The 21,178-nt window shown below is 42.0% G+C and overlaps 6 protein-coding genes across 9 annotated transcripts in view; 2 read left to right on the top strand and 4 right to left on the bottom strand.

The window, feature by feature from the left end:
* Positions 1 to 15,547, top strand: part of LOC126557838 (vacuolar protein sorting-associated protein 4) — a 175,222-nt gene extending 159,675 nt beyond the window's left edge. Inside the window, exon 5 of the mRNA XM_050213745.1 lies at positions 15,534 to 15,547. The gene's annotated coding sequence lies outside the window, so the exon portion shown is untranslated. The remainder of the gene's footprint in view (positions 1 to 15,533) is intronic.
* LOC126567869 (prolyl endopeptidase FAP) overlaps positions 1 to 21,178 on the bottom strand; it is a 299,756-nt gene that overhangs the window by 24,341 nt on the left and 254,237 nt on the right. The window lies entirely within an intron of this gene.
* Positions 46 to 2,927, top strand: LOC126559124 (syntaxin-16). The gene is made up of 5 exons (XM_050215242.1): positions 46 to 133; positions 219 to 316; positions 828 to 918; positions 2,125 to 2,206; positions 2,281 to 2,927. Exons 1-5 carry the CDS (start codon positions 53 to 55, stop codon positions 2,925 to 2,927), a joined length of 999 nt encoding a protein of 332 aa, XP_050071199.1. The 5' UTR covers positions 46 to 52.
* LOC126561477 (cytochrome c oxidase subunit 6A, mitochondrial) overlaps positions 4,912 to 21,178 on the bottom strand; it is a 382,637-nt gene continuing 366,370 nt past the window's right edge. For both annotated transcript variants that reach the window (XM_050217661.1, XM_050217652.1), the window contains exons 2-3: positions 5,293 to 5,410; positions 4,912 to 5,147 (exon numbers count right to left, since the gene is read on the bottom strand). In XM_050217661.1, coding sequence (XP_050073618.1) covers positions 4,912 to 5,147; positions 5,293 to 5,389 — 333 coding nt within the window. In that variant the 5' untranslated portion in view covers positions 5,390 to 5,410. The remainder of the gene's footprint in view (positions 5,148 to 5,292; positions 5,411 to 21,178) is intronic.
* On the bottom strand, positions 8,384 to 10,550 carry LOC126563259 (small ubiquitin-related modifier 3-like). The gene is made up of 3 exons (XM_050219893.1): positions 10,533 to 10,550; positions 9,494 to 9,634; positions 8,384 to 8,521 (listed from the first exon to the last, which is right to left on the bottom strand). Exons 1-3 carry the CDS (start codon positions 10,548 to 10,550, stop codon positions 8,384 to 8,386), a joined length of 297 nt encoding a protein of 98 aa, XP_050075850.1.
* On the bottom strand, positions 15,319 to 18,718 carry LOC126556595 (glutathione hydrolase 1 proenzyme-like). 3 transcript variants are annotated; one of them, XM_050211945.1, is made up of 10 exons: positions 18,706 to 18,718; positions 17,517 to 17,762; positions 17,019 to 17,429; positions 16,756 to 16,956; positions 16,419 to 16,665; positions 16,207 to 16,351; positions 16,067 to 16,112; positions 15,757 to 15,997; positions 15,558 to 15,671; positions 15,319 to 15,495 (listed from the first exon to the last, which is right to left on the bottom strand). In XM_050211945.1, the coding sequence occupies exons 2-10, from the start codon at positions 17,570 to 17,572 to the stop codon at positions 15,349 to 15,351; spliced, it is 1,608 nt and encodes a 535-aa protein (XP_050067902.1). In that variant the 5' UTR covers positions 17,573 to 17,762; positions 18,706 to 18,718; the 3' UTR covers positions 15,319 to 15,348. The 3 variants fall into 3 exon arrangements, with proteins under 3 accessions (XP_050067902.1, XP_050067885.1, XP_050067893.1); XM_050211928.1 differs by lacking the exon at positions 18,706 to 18,718 and adding an exon at positions 17,871 to 17,933; XM_050211936.1 differs by lacking the exon at positions 18,706 to 18,718 and having other exon boundaries at positions 17,521 to 17,610.

Here is a 21,178-nt window from a genome sequence, read left to right as displayed (position 1 = left end):
TCTCCAGAAACGCAGCAAAACCCACCATCCCAGCATCATCATCAACATCATCATGTCCCATCGCAATCTGACCGAACTGTTCCATATGCTGCGGAACAATGCGGTACACAACCGGAACGTTGGGTATGAAAATGTAAGCAAATTCCTCGGTATACGAACTGCTGGGAAGAGCATATTGTAGTTTTACTAATTTGTTCTCCTCATTTCCATCCCTTAAGCACTCCGACAACGAAACGCTGCTTGAGCCGGCAGGAAAATCTAGTGAGCAACCGCGCTGGATCGGCAAGTACGATGAGGCAAACTATTTACTGTTCAAGTAAGTATCCGTAGCACAGCACAGACGCGGATTTAGCACTTGTGAGATCGTAACGGGAAATGGCCCTACGACCGGGGGTGCAAAGACGAATTGATTGCCCTGCGGAATCAACTGAAGGTTAATCCGGATTGCTCCGGAGTCAACTGCTGATTACTTCGTCGCCTACTAGGAATCTTATTTCGGATTCAAAACCTATATCGCTGTCGACTCTGTATTAATTCCTGTGTTGCCTCCGTATTATCCAAAACAATCACGTATGATGAATCCAAGACTCCTGTTGACGAAGTCATACTTCGTCAAGATATTCTTTTCTCTCGAGGCAGCCATCGGAGAGCGTCAGAGCCCCCAATATGTTCAAGAACCATTTCGTTTTGAGCTTCAGCTCGGGGCCCCTTTTCTAGTCCAAACGACCGCTCACTTCGCTTGAAGGAAAATTCGCCTCTGGTATCGAATATGTTTTTTTTGCGATCGCACAGTAGGAAGATGAAATAATTGTGCCAATCATTTGCAGGATTCAGGAACGCATCAACGAGGTGAAAAAGCTTCAAACGGCGGAAGTACGATCGGTGCTGAGCGATGAAACAACTACCAGCAACAGTACGGTACGTAAGCTTGGCAACAATTTAAATGCTTAACCTTTATTTCAATAACCACGCACCTACCCGGGTATGTTTTGCACATTTATTTTTCAGCTTGAAGCTTTTTTTTTATTCAGAGTTTATTCCAAACGCTTCCAGACTATTTATTCCAAACGCTTCAATTTGGAAATGCACAAAAAATCTTTTTTTATCATATTGCAAAAAAACAGGATTTTGTTTCTTTTCATACATAATATACATAATGTAATTTTAAAATTATATCCCTAACTTATGCAACCACCTACCCCGGGTAGGTCCAGCATTTTGAATGGGAATTTGTATTTTGCTGTATCATAAAGCCTAGTATCTTTTGATTTGCTTATCATATCGTAAGAGGAGGCTATTTGCTGTCAATCTAATAACATTTAGGTGCAAAATTTCAAAAATTATTCTCTTATTATTTTTTACCTCCAAAGCTGTAAACTACTTGCATCTACGATAAGCAACTGTTCGCTGACCAAGGTTTTTATTAGAAAATTGGCAATCTTTGTGCTGTAAACTTATTTATTTTGTTTGAATCAGCCGTCACAAATTTCCCATGTTAAGGCTTTTGTTGTGTGATAAAGTGGTATTAGGATATGACGTCTAATATATCATAATGATCATATTATATGAACTTTTTGGACAATAGGGCAAAGAGCCATCATACTTAAATATAAATAAATAAAACAATTTTTTTGTTTTATCTCTTCCTTTTTTTTTTTGCATTATTAATGACTCAGCCATTCGTTGGTGATCAATCACTTTAATTTGCAGCTGAATAGTCATTTTATGAACATAATAAAGCCTTAAGAATGATTATTCGACACTAAAAATGGTAACGGAATATTTTCGTACAAGAAAATATGTTTTGCGCTTTGTATCAACTGTAATTATAGATGTTACAAGCTATGAAAACAAAAAATAAATAGAAGAAGATTTTTTAACTCTGAACAAACTGTTATTATCTAGAAAAGGAGAAGCTGCTTCGTCTATCGAAATAAAAATTCATACATATATAAGCAGTAGATCAAAAGCTATAAGCTTTCTAATCCGGGAAAATGTAAACTTCCATACAAATGACGTACCCGCGTGTAGGTGGTTATATGAAGTAAGGGTGTATTTTTGGTCATTGAAACGAAGGTTAACCTCTCGGATAATTTGTCTTCTCACGTTCATTTTCACACGCAGACCGAAAGCTACATGATGGAAGTAAAGCAGCTAATCTGCCGGTGTCACGACAATATCAATTCGTTACGCCGAATGGATAATGGTATGGGACAGTCCCACAAGGCGAATGTTTTAAAAAAATAATTATTAATATTTTTTCTCTCTCCCACGCTTCAGGGCTGGAAGAAATTCTGTTGAAAAACATTCAAAAGCACTGCCTTATAATGCTACAGGGCTTAACCGAGCAGTACCGGCAGCTGCAGGCACACAAAACGGCCCGTTCCCTGAAAGCCACCGAACCGACGGCCGGCACCAGTACCGCCAATAATGGCACACACGTCGTACGCAATCCCACATCCGCCAGCAATACGGTCGACACGTTCGATAACTTCCTCCAGATGGAGTCTGATGGGCGGGGCGGTACCTTCGACGAGGACGGGTACGACTATCAGCAGCTGCTGGACGATTTCTTCCAGCTGCCGGCGACCGGGCTCACCATCAACCAGAAGCAGATCATGCTCATCCAGGCGGACAATACGAAGCAGCTGAAGAGCCGGGAGGATGAGGTGCTGCGCATGACTAACTCGATCACCGATCTGAACGTTATCTTTAAGGACATTTCGAAGCTGATCCAGGAGCAGGGCACGATATTGGACCGGATCGACTATAACATTGAGTCGGCCCAGGTGCGCGTTAGCGATGGGTTGCGGCAGCTGCAGAAGTCCGAATCGTACCAGCGCAAAAATCGGAAGATGCATTGCATAATGCTGCTAGCGTGTGCGATTATGTTTATGATAATATTGATCATTTTTACCAAGCTGTAAGCGCGCACCCGGTACCAACATTCCGAGACTGGCAGAATTGCAGTAGGTGTTATTTATTGTTTTTTTTCTCTTTTCTTCGTATTATAAAAGGCCTTAGCATTGGATGTATGTAATGCAGCCTTATTATTTTTTTAAATTTGAGTATGACGGCTCAACGCCGTATTGTCAATGCAGCCTTATTTATGTAAACTATTATAAATTGACTATTAAATCATTCTTATAAATCTTACAACACGGATTTTCTTGATTAAACAATTCATTTAGACTGGGAATTGTGGCGGGAGTTTCGGAGTGAATTCTTGAATCTACTCTGATAGTAAAAGCAGTACCAGGAAACATGAAATTGTGCTGTAGTTGAACATCTCAACATGTTTTCCAAACAATTACACTTTACAGTGGATCAAATTCAGCAACAAAACAAAGCTTTCAGCCAGAAAGGGGTCGCTGAGTTCTGGGAGGAAAGTCTGATAAGCAGACCCAAGGATTTATTGGACTAGGCAGTAACATGGTCAACGTGTACACTCTTCACAACGTGTACCCGAAGAGTCAGTTCACCCAATTTTGTTGATCAGCAGTAAAAAGATGATAAAAGTGAGAAAAATTGTCATAAAAGAAGTGAGGAAAATAGAAACTTATTCGAGAAATTCGGTATATTATATCTAGTCACAAAATTTTTGTTACTGAAAAGATACTAGCGTGGCTCGCTTGCCCCAAATGATGCTAGTTGTTAAGTTTAGATTGTGTCAGCATCTGTTGTGTGCGTACATTGAAATTAAGGTATGGTTAGAATAGCGAGGGCCTAGATGCAGACTTTGAAAAAGTTTTTGCCTCAATACCAGGAGCAGATGTTCTTGAGAGTGTTGAAAAGAGGATTTGTCCCTTTTCAGGAGATGGTAAAAAATTGGATGAATACTTTAATCCGAAATGCCAAAATCGGCCAAATGAATCGATAAAGGAGCAAGCTAATTAAATCACCACTCATTAAATCAGTCATCGAGTGGATGGTATCAGAAACGACTAACATAAATCGCGTAATAGGAACCAGCTACTGTATACGTTGCTGCGGAAAAAAAAGATCGTTTGTCATTCGATTCCAAATGTCCAGTAAAGAAAAAGGAGTGTTTAAATTAATACTTTCAAACGTAAACGACTGGAAAACGTAAGGGTAATTAAAAACAAAGAGGAAAAGGCGGTCGATATTGACCAGAATTTTGTTTTCAGCATTATTGGCGGTGAAGAACTACTCTGGGTAAGAATCGGAGGCGTGCTACTGCAACTGATGGTAGATTCCTCGGGAGTCTACCATCCTCCCTCCATACCTCCATACCTCGGGAGTCTATCCTCCTCGGGATACAACAAAAATATAATTAGCCAAAAAACTGAAAAACCAGGCCGTGTTTTGCAATGCAGAGCAAAATTGTAACGAAGCTTTCCTATCATAGAGAGAAAAACAAAACCGTCACATGCATTTAGAAAATTTACTGCTAAGATAGAAATCAACGATAGTGGAATAACAATTTAACAAATCACTGCAGATTGTAAGAGTTTTGTTAATCCTAGGGATGGAAAACAAATATTTCATTTTTTTTTTTTTATTCATCAAGGACGGCCAGGCCTGGCCGTATTGCTATGGAAAACAAATATATTGAATTGAAATTAACCCGCCGTTCTAAAATCGTTCATATTCCAGCGCAATTGTTGTGCTTGTTTGAACAGTTGAAAGTACTTGAAAAGGAGAAAAGCTTCTTCCTTAGAGACGACAGCATCGGGGAATTGTTACATCCGTAAAGGGCCTTTCCTTTATGTTATTATGTAATTTATCCGTATCCGTACGAAACAACAACAAAAAAACACCTCAATGCGCTAAATATTGAATCGTACTCGGTCGCAGAATTTATTTAAACAACACTATTTGCCAGCTGGAAACGGTTAGACACACGGATGGACATCCGTGTGGTGCATTTTCCTTCTCCTCCCCCTCTCTTTAGTGTTCATAACCGTCCGGCAGTGCGTTGGTGTGCGGGTTGTGGAACAGGCTCTTGTTACCTTCGCCCCACGGGAAACGCTTGTTACGGATGCGCAGGTGCTCGTACTTGACGAACTCCGGCTGCGGATGTCCGTGCTCCTCCTGGTGTTTCAGGTAAGCGTTCAGCATGCACAGACCGACGGCCGGCATGGCCACGAAGAACGACAGCTTCTTCCACACCTTGTAGCCACCGGCTGTAAAGAAACGCACAGCAAAACAGTTTTTTTCATTCGGGGCAAGGATATTGTACCCGACCAGCAATCCACTGGCCAGTTGATCGGAGCCAATATTATGTAAGCAACAATGGTGCAGGAAAAAAAAAGAGGCGAAACCACTCACCTTCATGGCCGGCCACGGCGGACGGGCCACCGACCTGGGCATTGCGGGCGATTGATTGCGAGATGGAACGGCGCAGAATGTGCGATACCAGCGACATGATTGTTGAGTTTTTGGGTAGCTCTGTTTTCGACTATAATACCGCTAGTACGGGGATGGCAAATTCACTGCGATTCTTCACACCAAAAACCTGCAAATTTGCTCACCACGGGATGACTTTGACAGGGCTGTTTTGACGCGCGTACGAAGGAAAAAAAAGCGAACCGTCAAAATGGACAGCCTTTTAATGTTTGCCAGTAGAGGGCGCACCTGGCGCCTGGAGGGAATGTTTGAAAAGGCGGGTTAGTGATTTAAAAAAAATCATTTTTTGGGATTTAACTCTTTATTTATGAGAAAATAAAGCAACGAAGGAATGGAATGGGGTGGGAATAAATTTAGCGACACTTGGGAATGTAGAACCAGCCATCCGGATGTAAAAGCCGGCTGCGAACGGAATAATCGAAACTTTCTATTTTTCAAAACAAGTAAATGTTGTAAAAATTTTATTTTTTAATTATAATTTAAGTATTAAGGCTCGATGCCGTATTCTCTTCTTGAGCTTATTTTGGAAAAATTTTGCAGGGCATTTCTTCCTTGTTTCTTTAAATTATCAAAGGCATGCTTGGAAGATAAAATGGGATAGCTATAAAAATAAACGAACATTAGGATAGGATTAGGATCTCACTATAAAACCTCCATCGGTTAATACTACCCAGTCAGGTTCTTTTTGGTCTCAGGTTCATTAAAATTTTACTGATATATTTTTTTTGTAAACATTTATTTAGTTAAAAAAACCTTATACAATTATTATAATTTTGTCATTTGTCATTTGTGCTGACAGTGCGGCATTGTATTGTCGTAATTAATTGTAAATAAATAAATAAATAAATAAAACAACCTTACTGTATGATTATCGACATCCGACGACCAACTCCGAGACGCATAGAATAGGGAATCGTAGAATCCGACAACGTATTCATTGATAACCAGATCGAACCTAGGACCAATGGATTGATTTTATGCACTTGACGATGCAATGGTACATTCGAAACATGCACCAGATAATCATGCAAGTTACATACAGTTTAGACCAAAAAAATCTGCGATGCAACCAATTAACCCTTATCCGAGGAAGGTTATAAAAAACGGATTTTTATCCACAGCACTTTACATTAAAAACTGATACACCTTCTCGGACAGAATTTGGAGGCGCAATACTTTACGGTGTCCATAAACAACCTGACCTTCCCCACCAAAGGGCTGCTGGAATGCTGCGCAAAAAAAAAAATGCGCATCTTAGAATGAATAAAAACACCAGCTGGAATCAATGCTTAACCTTCGTTTCAATGACCTAAAATACACCTTTACTTCATATAACCACCTACAACCAAGTAGGTCATATGGGAGTGTGCATTTTACCCGATTAGAAAGCTTATAGCTTTTCTTATTTCGATCTGTATGACTTCGCCATTCCTCTATCTTTCTGCTCGTTTTCCTTTCTATCTCGTGCGTTCTCTCTATCGTCTTCCTGACCAATTCCCTTGGTGGAACTTGAAAATTTTTTACTTGTTTCTAATGAACCCATTGTCCAGAATTTGTGGAATTTGTTTCATTAAAAATTTATAATTAACGTAAAACAAGTAGCGATAGAATAGCGCATCCTTCCCGTCTGAGCTTCTGGATGTAATTTTGAAAATCTCAGCAAATAGTGTTATTTTTCATAGAAATTCCATGGAAGCACGATGAGCAGATCAAAAGGTACTATTCTTCATGATACGGCAAAATACAAGCACCCATGCAAAATGTATAATCTACCCGGCGTAGGTGGTTATAGACAATAGAGGTATACATTGAATATTAAACTAAAAGTATGATAAAAAAAACACAATTTAGTTTTTTGCTATATGATGGAGAAAAATATTTGTCCATGCCTTCCTAAAAGTTTCGAGCCGATAGCTCCATTATATCATTGTAGGCTGCTAACGGATCGTTACTCAGTGTAGCCAATGAAATTCTAATGAAATGAACAAAAACGCCAGAACCTTGTGCAGCTTAGATAATGCCATCTTAGACATGAAATCTGCGAAAAATTAGGATTAGTATATTCAAATTAGTATAATCATTTCCACCAAGTGTTGCGTATCCTTTTCCAACCAGATCCAGCAATACAGACATACCAAAATCATAAATTTTTGTACATGAAGAAAGGATAATAAATTCATTTGAGTTTTTTTTCCTTAAGCGCCTTCATTTTATTTTCCGTCACAACATACACGCATTTCCACACACACAATGGCGGATCAATCTAATGGGTTTTAAATGCACCGGACGTTCGATTCCCTAGGCTTCGAACGCCGGACATACCATTCCCTTGCTCTCAACTATTTTACAGCTCTCTCTCTCTCTCTTCCTGCGCGGTTGGACTTCATATATAATATATATATCTTTATTATTCTAATGCCTTTTCTCCTGTGGTGTGAATCTTGTCGCAGTTCATGATGATGATTTTGATTGGTGAGAAAACATTGATCGTTACGTTTTCTTTGGGTGTTCGCGGGTATGCTTGCTGTTGCTTTCCATCGTCACTCGATGATAAAATTGACGCTTCGGAAGTGATGGTAATACTTCCAGAGGGATGAATAATCCTCGCCATGGTCACACGCATTTGCGACGTACGACGCAACTGCCAATACCTACTACAAGCCCTACTATTGCCTACTAGATGAGGCATGCGTCAGCTAAATTATACGTTCAATACTCCCCCCTCTCTCTCTCTTACTGATGCTTCAAACAACAAACGAACCCCATATACTTGAACTCGAACTGGAGGAAAAAGCAGGCAGGGAAACAGTGCACCCTTTCCTTTACAAAAATAAATGTATGGAATTGTGAATTTATAAAGTGCGCGCCACAATGCATGCGCAAAATAGTAGTAATATATCAAATAAAATCTTAATGAAAAACAACGCTCTCCTCCCATACACTCCCTTCTCTTCTACTACACTCTCATCTTTCCACCGCTTCTCCTATGCAACTGGATCCATAACCATCATCTTTAAGCGGTAGCACCGCCGGTCTGTTGCTGGTACACCTCGATGGTGTCGCCTTCCTCCATGTCGAGAGTGGTCGGCGTATCGTTTTCGTTAATGGCTTGTCCGTCGAACCGGAAGCGGACCACTTGCATCGACAAACCCTACACGGTGGTGAACGAAAGAGAAAAACACATCGAGTTAGTAAAATTCCAGTACCACATAGCGGTAAAGTACCCCTGACCAGCAACAAAAGGAAAAACTCTCTACCAAATTAATGCTCTAAAGAAGGTTTTTGATTGATTTCACAGGATTACTCAGGCCAGCTCGACAGCGTAACACGGAACCAGAAAAAAAGCTTCATATTCTAGGCAACTGGACTACCAGACTAGCCAGAATCTTTGGAGGCATACAACTTGTTTACATGTAATCCAATATCAATGCAATATTCTGGTGAAAGTTTAGCTAGCCCTTCTACTTTCTATTAAATTAAATATGTTGTCTTCTATTCACTTTCCAATTTCTAAGTTATGGATCTGGAAATTCTGATAGTTACAAAGAAGCGTTATGAAAATCGTGCAAAGCATTTGAATAATTATTGTAAGTTTTTCATTTGTAGGAAACAAAAAAAAAAACATGTCATTCTTCAAACATTCATAACTTGAAAACGACTAAAAGAGTAGAGGGGTGTCGTGAATACATCAATAGAAAGAAGAATAGTTAAGTAAATTTTCATTAGAATAAAGCACCACATATGGGTCACGTATACAAAAGTTATAAGCCGCCCAAATTGCTATTGCCTAAAACTATTATGAAAATTTGATTTAATCTATTGAGAAAAATCAAGAAAATTTACAGTTCTATTCAACAGCTTAAAATAGCTATTTTATGCACATTAAAACACAAATTTCCAGACAATTGAATTCCTAGAATAATGAAAAAAGTCATTAAAATCGGTTAGCTTCTACGATTTAGATAGAGAATTGCTTTACATTGTTCCTCCAGATAGTGTGTTACGCTGTTGAGCTGACCTGAAGAAATCCTGTATATGGGGAAGAGTTGTAAAAAAAATCCTTCTTTGCAGCAGTCATTTAGTGGGCGGGAATTGGAAGGAGGGTTATTATTATTATACTTACTGCACGATCGCAATATGCATTCATCAGCTTGCGCAGCGGTGTATGCTTTTTTATCTTAAACTGCACCACCGCGTTGTCCTGTCCCAGTACCTTCAAATTGATATGCTCGGATTCGGAACCCTTCTTTTTGGGAGCAATATTCTGCACATACCACACACATTACATTGCACATATCGGCATTCGTGGTGAGATGGGTTGATTGAATATAGAGGTATAGAAGACAAAAATACATTCATATATTAGAAAAATTGCTAAAGGAAATATAAAAACTTACAAAGCAACGCATCACAAAAGCTGTATTACATTTGTTATGGTATGTACAAGCTAGCTGTGTTATGAATACAGAACGAAACACTTTTTACCACCACAATTGCATCCCGAATTTCCAATAGTAGCAGGTTAGAGAGCGGCAACTATACTAAATGTTAACCTAACACGCGTACGACAACACAACCAAATACTGGTCGAAAGATATAAGCTACATTCGTGCGAACCACATACAACACAACAGAAAAGTGCAAAAAAAAAGCCGTGCCGTAATGGCGTCCTCCCCGCCCTGATCGGCTATATTCCAGCAGGGAAGAACAACAGATGAAACTTAAGACAATGCAAGAGGAGGGGGTGAAGGTTTGGAAATGTTGGCAGACGTGCTTGAAAGGTGTTACGGAACGAAAATATACTATACAAAGCTAAAACTGTCCTTAAAAACTAACAGCTAAATTAGTTGATAGCGCCAAGCTGCACAACACTCATAAAATCCGGTGGACTTACCGCGCCAGCGATCAATGCCCGGCATTTTGTGTTGCAATGGCGGCCGGGTGGTAAAAACGGCAGCGATGGTGGTACGTGTGTGTTTCACACCAGATACGGGGAAGAGGAACATACACGCGACGCAATGACGCCGGAAGATAAAAGAGACAAACGCAAGAAACGTACGTGCATTACGCAGTTTCCTTTGATTAATATTCATTTCACACAACGCTCCAGAAAGAACGCTTTCACAAATGCCAAAGATTGGCGTCTTGCTCCCGAGGCTTACCTTCTTTTCGTCGGCCATATTCAATGCTCACTATGATTCAACGATTGATGTACGAGAGAACAACACAGATCACGTCCGGCGCTGATAGATGCAAGAGTTGAAATGAAATAAAGCGGGGAAACGGGCGACAGTTTGCACACCGACAGCCTTTGTGACAGTTGTGCTGGTTTGAGATGCGAACAAGGTTTATATAGTGATAAATGTAAATAGGTGTAAGGTAATGTAATTAAATGTAATTTTTCTGGGACAAAAAGCGGCTGGCAAACATTTGATGCGTGAATAAAAATATTGTAGATTTTTTTTTGAATATTTGGTGCTGCGCTTAACTATCTGTCTTTAATATTAAATCGAATTTTTGTTTTTTTTTTCGCATAAAAGGAGCAAGCGTGATGTGCGCATCTCACATCTATCAATCTTGGGTGAAATGGAAAATTTGCGATCCAAATTAAACTGCTTCAATTTAATTAGTTATTAAATTACTTTCCGACTTACGCGTTACTCATGTTACGCAGAATATGAGATTACGCGAATTTTAAAATTATGAACCCTCCTTCAAACGTGCACTTATATGATAGTTCCTATTAGCTACTTTTGCTTGGTGAATACGCTTGTTTGGCGTTCCTTGTTTCGCTTGTTTGGCGTAGTCAAACATTCAACAAAGCATGTCTCACTTTCCTAGGTCCTAGGATTTCTCTTTTAGCTATTTTTAAAAGTAATAATTACGTTAATTACGTTAATTACGTTTTAGGCGTTTTTTTCTCTTGTCCCAATTATCTGCGTATGTCGGAAAATGACTGTATCCACGGTACGCAGATGCTACGGCCAAACGATTAAACATGTCTGTACATGTTCGAACATGTTTGTACATGTACGGATGTTGAACGTGCGTAGACATGAATCGACGGTTGACTCATACGAACACGCACGGAAGCCACACAGACAGAACACTCATGCACCATCGGACTATTGCACCGATGTTCGGAAGCGGAAAACGACTCTTGAGACCGAATGAAGATTTTGTGGGAACGGCACCACAATCACCCGATGAAAATGGATGACGACATCATGGCAAGCCGTGAGAGGTGACTACGGAATTACATGACTGTAGGATTTTGCTAAGTTCGTTCAGTGTTCAGATTTTTGTCTGCAACATGTTTCGTGGGATCATCGGGTCGTAAAAAATCCCCCAACACCGTGCTTGAGATGAAGGAGTAAGACGTGATGCGAAGAACGGTGGAATATGGCTGTCGATGCGGGAGGTAAGACTGTAACCGGGTGAGGATTGCAGTAAAGAGCATATGTAGAATGTGGAATAATAACAAACAGATGCTTAACCGTTAGAATAAACGATGCGCAAAATCAAAATATATCATCAAAATTGATATTAAAAAAATTATGCGTTTAGCGAAACTAACCCTGAGCGTTTAAACATTATTTTCACGTATTCGTATTTACGTTTGGTTTGAATTGACCAGTACCAGATGGAACCGGAATAGGTCGGAATACATGGAGTTAGTGCCGAGCCCAGGATCCAAAACGAATGAACCTGGTTTTTGTGCCGAAGTCTACGCATACTATCTTAAGTCTCATTCTCGACCCCCTCCATTGAGCGCCAGCAGTATGAAGGCGAAGACCTGCTTGCTTTCTTCCATAGTCCTGTAGGAGAATAATCCACTCAAAACGGAATCGAAAGCGAGATCGGTCGTATTCGGGAGTCCATTTTAGCAAAGCCGAATATCAATCCAAAATCCCAGATGTTAACAAAATCCCCTAGCGGCCTTTGCCTATCCTTGATCATTCCTGTTATCAACGTTTATTGAAAGCTTGTTTGGTATGATGTTTGAACCATGAATGCCAGGTATCCCAAAACTAGTTTTTTCAATCGAAACTTGAACTCTTTACATATTACATCTGCACTGACTGGTACAAGTAGAAAATTGGCAATGCCGAAGAATGAGCTTGAAATGGAATATATTTTACTTGAACAAGATAAAGCCTTTTTTGCTCTTTGAGAAATATGCCAATAAAGTGTCAATAAAAGTGTTCTATTATGGACCAATGCAACACATCGATAAATCGTTCGCCCTTAAATTTGATATCTCAACTCTGTACAAATTGTATATCCAAATTATATAGCCAAAGGCTTTTCTTACAGTCATGCAATCGTAACGTAGATTTTTGTCACGCACGGTTGCTCTTATTATATGTTTTACCTATGATCGACGTATTGAGTAAAATATTGAGAGTGGCTTATAGATTGTTTCGTTAATATGTTTGTGATTTGAAGTAAAATTTTAATAGTCAAAATGCGTCACTATATCTCTTTTAAATTACAATTGAAAGCTGCACCCTCAATACGAGTGAAAATATTTTTATGAAGCTTTGGAAAAAAGGTCATGAAAAGATAATATAATTTTAAATTAATAAGCATTTCAATTCATTTTAAAATTATGTGTTCTTAAAAAATCAAATGCACGCCCACATTATTCTTAAGCGATTGATTTTTTTGCGAAATTTCAAGCTTCCATTTCACTGTAAGATTTGTAATTGTGCTTTCCTATGATTACAATACCCATTCCTAAAGTCATGAAGCAATCGTGATTTCGAATCCGGTTCACGAATAAGTTGCTCATTTTTGTGTATACAGCATCATTGCATCCCTTTTTGCTTCATTATGCTCCTTGCTCTTCATAATGTCATACCTCTGCCGAACCAAGCCGACAAAACTAAGGTTTTGACAGAGTAATACCATAATGAAAAGTGCGGAGCATTATGAAACAAAAGAGGATGCAATCATGTTGACTACACAGAAATAAGGATGTGTTGGTCTCCTCCCTCTTTTCGATGTATCGTCTTCTTCACAGTTGGTTCAACGAGGTTAGGAATAGGTATTGTAATTGTTTGACGACCTTATTAATGGCCTTATAATTCCCATTACAAGAACAAGGATTATTATCTATATTTACTTATGGTTTTTGATTGATAATGAGCTTATCACTCGCTGTTAAATTCCCTTTGGTTAGAAATTGATGAACAACAAATGCTTTTTATTAAAGAGCATCTGAACGGCTGGTCGAATTAATGTGATTTTAGAACTATTGAATATTCTTCTTCTCTGCCTGCTCATGGTGGATTGGCGTCCTCCGGTGGTATAGACCTCTACTACTTCAAGATCGTAGCCGTCAACTGAAATGTTCAGGTACAAAGCAAAAATGTTATTTGTTTACGTCTGACAAAAAAAAAACAGACAAACGCAAAAAAACCCAGTTAAAAAATATTTATGTAGATTTGGTAATTTTTCAGATGAGTCCAATTTGCATACAGTTCCTTGCTTACACCTAAACCATTCTTCGGATGAAAAACAATCAGTTAACAAGTAAACGAAGTAGTAAACTGTTTAGGGATAGGACAGGCAAAAAGAAAAACATAAAAAAACACTCTAGGATTTTGTTTTTGGAATGAGTTTTTGAATTGATATTCGGCTTTGCTAAAATGGACTCCCGAATACGCCCGATCTCGTTTTCGATTCCGTTTTGTGTGGATTATTCTCCTACAGGACTAAGGAAGAAAGCAAGCAGGCCTTCGCCTTCATACGCGGTAGTGTGCGTAGACTTCGGCAACACTTCGGGGTGTTACTTGGGATTTCGAATAATGTCGTCTATCCCGACCTAATGAATTGCAATTGAACCATTTTCGAGAAGATTATACTGACCACTTCGTTCCGTTGTGAAAAATAGAATTCCCGGCTAAAGAGTAATATAGGCCCTCAAGTTGCAAGCAACAAACTCACATGCAAGCTCCACAGCCGTTTGTGAACATGGCTGAGTAGGACATATTGGAAATTTTAAAACTATTGGTTTATGAAATCCAAAAAAATCTTTTTTTAACTAGTTTCAATAAAGTTTTAGTAATTTAATCAACTTTCTACTCAAATCATGTTTGAATATTATTTTTTCTGTATATTGAGCCATTTAAATTAAAAAATATGACTTTATAGAATTATTTCAATTACAGTATGAACTGTCTCGTTTAAATAATGAAATAAGTTAGTGAAATGTTTTTATAAATTAGTCTTATACATAAGCTAGCTTTTGCGACACTTAACAATAATTTCAAATAACTTTCCTCATTTTAATAATCATTTATACAACTTGAGGGTAATTATTACTCTTTAGCCGAATTTCCCCATCACTCAATCACATTAATTTGGCTTGTGTCATGTTTTGCATACATTTGGGCGTTTCTTTTCAATTAGTAACGAACAAATATCATCATAAAAGAGTACATTCTCAAGTGTTCTCAAGTGTTATCCGACGACCTCAGCACGCATCACTTACATATTATAAACACGATGCTTTTATTGATTCTGCCATCGGTGAAATGATTCACAAGCAGACACCAAAAGAATTACATTATCTAATCTAGCACCAAGTGGTAGAACGCTGAGCAGCGCCTTTCCGAGTTGTTTAACGTATATAGCTGGCTTAAACTGCTTAAAGTAATGTTGTACAATGTAACGAATGCTTTTTTTTGTAACCCGTGCGTTTATGTACTAGTATTACAGCAATGGTAAGGCTCGCAAACTCGCACGTCCCGCGAGTCCGATGTCTTTCGTAATGGCTACCAAGAAATGGTGTCTCGATTTCATATAATGCATTTTACGGTTTTCGCAGCACAAACCGAACTGTCGTCCGAGATGTCTCTGTCTCCCTCTCTCTCTTTCGCTTTCTTCCTCTCTCTCTCTCTCTCTCTCTCTCTCTCTCTCTCTTTCTCTCTTACACTCTCTCTCTCTCTCTCACTCTCTTTCTCTGTGTCGCTAGAATCCTGCCACATCACCACCCTTGCGGAAATCGGCGTTGGAGTACACGCCGGATGCATTCTGAGCAATTGCACAGATGATGGAACCACGCTCCCGATAGCGCATCGTACGATGTCCCTTACCCTGCAGTCCCTTCACGATGATCTACCAAAAGCGTTTTCAAAGCTAATTAGAAAAGATATGTGGGAAAGGGAGTTGATACTTACATCCAGATTTCCATACTCGTACTGCACTGCCATTGGGATCAGTTGATGGTGAAACCGGGGTGCATCGATAGCTTCCTTGATGTCATACCCAAACCACAGTACGCGCATTATCGTCTGCGGGAAACAAATAGACAACGTTGGGATAACTTTTGTACTTACAGCCGAGAAAGGATAAACCCTTCCACCTCTGTATACGTACCAGTGCGACGGCGGTGGTAATTTTCGTTCCACCGGCTGCACCAACCACCAGCTTGACGTTGTGCTCCGGATCGGTCACGATTGTCGGTGACATCGACGACAGGGCCCGCTTGTGCGGTCGGATAAAGTTCGCTTTCGAGCCGGGTAGTCCAAAGTAGTTGCATAAGCCGGGTGATGAAAAATCATCCATACCACTGTTCACGATAATCCCGGTACGCCGTCCCATCAGGCCTGCTCCGAAGCTACAATAAGAGAGACAGCTGTATTAGATAGCGCAAGATACGTACTGGTAGGCGCTGCCTAAAGCTTACTAAAAGTTCACCGAGCTGGTCGCCGATACTGCATCACCGGACGGTGCTGTTGTGGGTAAGTTGCCAGACCAAGGGAACGGAAAGAACGTACAGGAGAGGTTAGGCGTGACATTTAAGTAATAGCTGGAAGCCATCCTTACCTAGCACTGATATGTGTGCCGTGCCATCATTGTTGGGCGTAAAGAAGTAACCATCGTAGTCGGCAGGTTCCGTCCGCGTGAGTGCGTCTTCTATACGATTCCGAATGGCTTCTGCGTATTCAACCGAGGTGAGATTGGATGTGAGCTACGGGTAGCCGGGCATTAACTTTACTAACTTGCAGGTGCTAACTTCTAAGTCCCATCTACCATACCTCTGCCACATCGACAAACGAAGGATCTCCAATTTCCGTACGCTTACCGTACGCAAACTTGAATGCCTCCACGATACGGTGCACCGTACGGATGGTATCCTCGATGCTGCGCACATCATTCGGCTGAAAGTGATACCCTTTGAGAATGTTCATGATGAATCCTAGCAGGACACCGCTAGCCGGTGGCGGAACCACGTACATTGTGTCACCGTTCAGATCGATCGGTATGGATTCATTCCAGCGGACGCTAAAGAGAGTGAGAACGAGAGAGAAAGAGATAATAGATTCGATTACTATCCTCCCTAGTCAGGTAAGAGACTTCAGCATGTAAGGTTACTTGTAGGTCCGTAGATCGTCCATCGTTATGATGCTACCCATATCCTGCAGATCCGCTGCAAACTCGTGCGCTAGTTTGCCTCGGTATAGTGTGTCGCCACCCTCGAGCGCAATTAGATCGAGCGTGTCACAAAGCTTCGTTGGTCGTATTATATCACCCTGCAGCTTCCGCCGGCCAGTTGCTGGATCCGTGAAGAGCTCTCTGTGGATGCAGAGTTTTAGTACATCTCGCGGCAGCCACAATATTGGGGATCGCTTACTTACTTGATCTGCTCGTCTGCAAGTGCTTTCGAGTTGAAGGATAGCGAGTCCTGCATGTGCTTGGAGATCGGGATGCCTCGGCGGCAGAGTTCCTGCGTTGGACGTAACACTTCCGCCCAGCTGAGCTGTCCAAACCGTTGGTGTGCCGCCCAGTAGCCCTTTAGCTCACCGGGTACCGCCAACGATAGTGGTCCCTCGTTCGTGGTACTTGGGTCATGCAGATGCATATCTTCCGTTGCCTTACCGGCAGCGATTTCGCGCGCATCCAGTGTGTACGCTCGACGGTCCCGGTGTCGGTAAATGTTCATTACGAAGCCCCCGCCCAAACCCATCGACTGGAGGTTGGTAAGCCCGGCACAGAACATGGTACCGATGGTGGCATCAACGGCGGACCCGTTCCGTTTCAACAGATCCCTGCCAAAACGAATCGGAACACGGGTGTTACGGGAATGCAAAGTGCTGGAGTGATTTGTGTGTGCGTGTTACATGTGACGACCTTACCGACCAATGTTACTGCAAATGTCAGAATCCGAGCAGATGGCCGCCCTTTCGTACATGTGAAGCGTCGAGTAGGACAGCTTGACCGAGAGATCGGTGTGGGCCGGATCCGGCGGTATAAGCGCGTCGGATGTGCCATGGTGAGGTGGCGTCTGCGTCGAGCTGACACCGATGTCGTACAGGTACGGTCGGTACCAGTACAGCAGAACCGCTGCAAGCGGTACATGGAAGTAAAACACTAGCGTACGGCTGTGAAGAAGAAGTTAGAAAGGAAAGAACGGTTAATAATAGAGGCCTCGCAAGCTTCAGCTTCGCACAATCACAACAGCTGCTGTGCGCGTCAATTAACATATGCACCATCGATTGTCCGGGAGAAGATACGGCATCGTGCGCTACCGTTTATCGAACCGGGTCATCTTCCACCTTCACCAGTCCGAAGGCACTACACGACTAGATCGATTCTACACCCACAGGATAGAACATTTCGTCCGGTTGTCAACCACTCTTGAACACATTATTGCACGGCTTGCCTGCCTCTCCAGCACAGACGGTCGGCATCTTTCGGTTGCTTCGTCGTGTTCAATCAACCTGCACGACACGCGACTAGTCGTGCGCATGCTCCCTATACCGTTGCTTCAACGCGATTTCGATACACTTGCCCGCCCAAGTCAGGACCAAGCGGTCGATTTTCTTGGAAAAGCTATAGGAACTCAGGACGGAGCATGGGTAAACAAAACCGCCTCACGCGTGAAAGCAATCGTAAAAACTACACAGGTAGTATACGTGCGACAAGAATCAAGATGTCACCGGAAAGATGGCGATTGAAGCTATGGAGACTGGAGAGAGCGAGAGACAGCATGTATAAAGGAAAAAAAAAAACAGATGGGACACGATAAAATGGCCCCTATGCGTTAGAACATCCGGAAGTGGTGCGAGTGTTCTGGAAAAAAAGCGAACAGAGCCTGAAAGCCTATTGATTCTGGCTTACGATATGATGATGCCCGCTAGCGTAAAGCTTTAACGTATCACCGGATGTGGTAAGCTTTTTTCCCCACCGGTGCCGAGGCCTTTTTGATTGGGCACGTGACGATGTTGAACGGCGTGGTTAGGAGGATTCACATTTGATTGCGGTTGATTGCGCTGATTGAAACAACTAGACTAGACAGCTGGATGAGGACAGCTAATACATTACCAGTTGATCGTCATGCTTTGTTCTAGTTGATTTCTGGTGAAACTTTCGACGGGTGACGAGTATGGAAAAGCGATGCAGCAGCACACTAGCACAACGTCACCATGATGGCAGAGGGGCAGGAAGGTAAATAGCACGCGCAACGCAACACTGCACAGAATGTCCTGCAGCACTACGCACCAAGTACACCAAGATCACGCGCGCGCGTTTACAGGTACTTCCGGCAGAGTACTGGTTAGAGTCAAAGAAGCACCGTAACTTCGTTACGCTGAGGCTCTCTGTGTCGGTTTACAGCCCAACGTTACCGATCTCTCTCGCGCTCTCTTCGTCGTTTTTTTTTTGGCAAGGTTATTGCCGAGTTGCTGATCGCTAATCAGTGATCACTATAGAACCCTCTAATCACCATTCACTTCATCCACGTGCTCTGCCGCAACTAGTCCCGGAGTCCGGTCGCGCCCAGCTCGTAGCGTTCTATCGCTGCTCGGCCGACCTTCTTTATGCTGTTGTTGCTGTTTCGAGGGTACGATATTTTTACCGCCATTTTCGGGCCCCAGCTACCGCCTCTGGCAGGGTGTGTGTTTTAGGTACGTCTCCCCCTGTTTCGGCTATTGGTTTCGATTTTATTTTCGGTCCGGCGTGCCGTGGTTTTCGGGTGTTGTGTAATGCACGCTGGTGTCGTCGAAGTCGCATCATCGGCGAACGCACGGCGCGCACCAGCGATGTCCAGGTCATTTCTGTTTTCTGCTGCATGGCGCTGCCTTGCGTATGTATAATACCTCTCTCACACATGCTGGTTTTTCACTCCATTTTCATGACCCAATTCGTACGTTTCGTTGGGAAAAGGTTGACGAGGGACGGTGTGTTTTTTTTTCCTTTCTACTGTGCGTAGCGAGATTAAGTGGTTTAGCTGCTTCAAAGGTGGATGTTTGTTTGGAAAACGGTAGAGGGTAGAGCACGTCCGACATGGTCGTGAAGATACCAGTAGTCTCTCTCTCTGTGTGTGCTGGGTTACGGTCGAGGCCGTTGAAGGTATTAGTCAAAATAAAACTCATGCCATGATAAGAAGCCGTCCATTGAGATTTCGGGGGGATTTTTTTCTTCTTCGGATGTTGTTGTTTCTGTTTGTCCAACAGGCAGACGGGGAGTATGGGACTATTGCAACCACTTGAAGTGATAACAGCGATCCAGAAGTTTACGAAAAAATTCGACAACATTCGACCAAATTCCAAGAGATGTTGTAAATTTCTTAATGCGCTCTCTTAAAGTGCTCAGACATTTTTTTTTGTTGGAGAGCTTTGGAGAGCAGGTTTCAGGAGCGATTATAGACTTGGCGAAGTCACACGCTCATTTTGGAGGAACTAACACATGATTGTGAAGATCGGATCTGGAGTGGGATCGCCACATTGAGCTGATAAATACCATCATCTCCACTCCGCACACGGTCAAGGTGAGAATATGACGATCCACGATCAATGTAAAGATTTCGTTTGCACTTATCTAACGACTCTACTCCACGGCCAAGTCTCCCTTGATACCCTAACCCCTGCCGGCTATCGGACCTGGTTTACGTGCATTTGTTTGCTCTCACGGCTATTTACGATGATATTTTTACACGCATACACATTTCAGGACGGTCCCGTACGTCGCAGCACGCTTCCGGCGCGTGCATAATTGAGCATCCACGGGACGGTGGCGTCACGCTTTTCGTTCTGGATGTTCTAAAAATGAACAACCCAACCCAGTTACCCATTTGTCACATTATTGCACTTCCGCTTCCTAGGACCACGGTCGTGATCCGTGGCTGGCACCACATCAAACAGCATACGAGTAAAGTGGGTGACATTAGTATCCGTTGGCTGTAGATCGGTGTAGTTCGGGTTTGATTACATTCACCAGCACTATTTAGCGGTGGTCCATCTGTGGTGCAAAAGTTGATTAAACCACCAGCTGGTACGCGATGTTCCCGGAATCTACGGGTTTGTTGTGATGCACTTCTATCTCTCTCTCTCTCTCCCTCACTGGTGGAAGGAAAAGTGAAAAGCGTCGTCGAGCGGCGGACTAACTTGCTCGGGCAAACACTTCCGGCGGCGACGATGAGTGTGTGCGGCAGAGTAAAAATAGACACAACTTCCTGTTGTAGCCGTGGCCTTTTCCCGTATCCTTGCTAGATTGACAGAAGCGACGGATGAGGCGTGATGGTAGACGCGTAACAAGTCTGGCACTCGTACCACTTCCGATTAAATTTCTACTTCATGCTGAAGCTTGTCCGCAGACAGAGTGTGTGGATGGAGGGAGTAAATTACTTTACAACTTTCCCATGCCCGCATACTATACTCATCACGGTGCTCGGTGCCGTACGCTGAAACGGACTGCATTGAATCAAATGTATGTAATGGCGTAGAGTTCTATTCACCGACTAACTCTGAAAGCTAGTCGGAGGCTTTTTTTCCTTCTCCTCAAATGCTTAAACTAGATC

The sequence above is a fragment of the Anopheles maculipalpis genome, chromosome X (genome assembly GCF_943734695.1).
Source record: "Anopheles maculipalpis chromosome X, idAnoMacuDA_375_x, whole genome shotgun sequence".
In the NCBI taxonomy this organism is placed as follows: Eukaryota; Metazoa; Arthropoda; class Insecta; order Diptera; family Culicidae; genus Anopheles; species Anopheles maculipalpis.
The sequence above is the reverse complement of the archived record's forward strand: the minus strand, read 5'-3'. Positions and strand labels throughout refer to the sequence as shown.

Coding starts and splice junctions, on each gene's coding strand:
- LOC126556595 (XM_050211928.1), bottom strand. CDS start 17,899: ATGCCGTATCTTCTCCCGGACAATCGATG. Junction 16,352..16,418: donor CGTTTGTCGATGTGGCAGAG/GTATGGTAGATG, acceptor GGCTACCCGTAG/CTCACATCCAATCTCACCTC. Junction 16,113..16,206: donor GGCACACATATCAGTGCTAG/GTAAGGATGGCT, acceptor TACCCACAACAG/CACCGTCCGGTGATGCAGTA.
- LOC126559124 (XM_050215242.1), top strand. CDS start 53: ATGTCCCATCGCAATCTGACCGAACTGTTCCATATGCTGCGGAACAAT. Junction 317..827: donor GCAAACTATTTACTGTTCAA/GTAAGTATCCGT, acceptor AATCATTTGCAG/GATTCAGGAACGCATCAACG. Junction 2,207..2,280: donor GTTACGCCGAATGGATAATG/GTATGGGACAGT, acceptor CCCACGCTTCAG/GGCTGGAAGAAATTCTGTTG.
- LOC126563259 (XM_050219893.1), bottom strand. Junction 8,522..9,493: donor ATGCATATTGCGATCGTGCA/GTAAGTATAATA, acceptor ACCACCGTGTAG/GGTTTGTCGATGCAAGTGGT.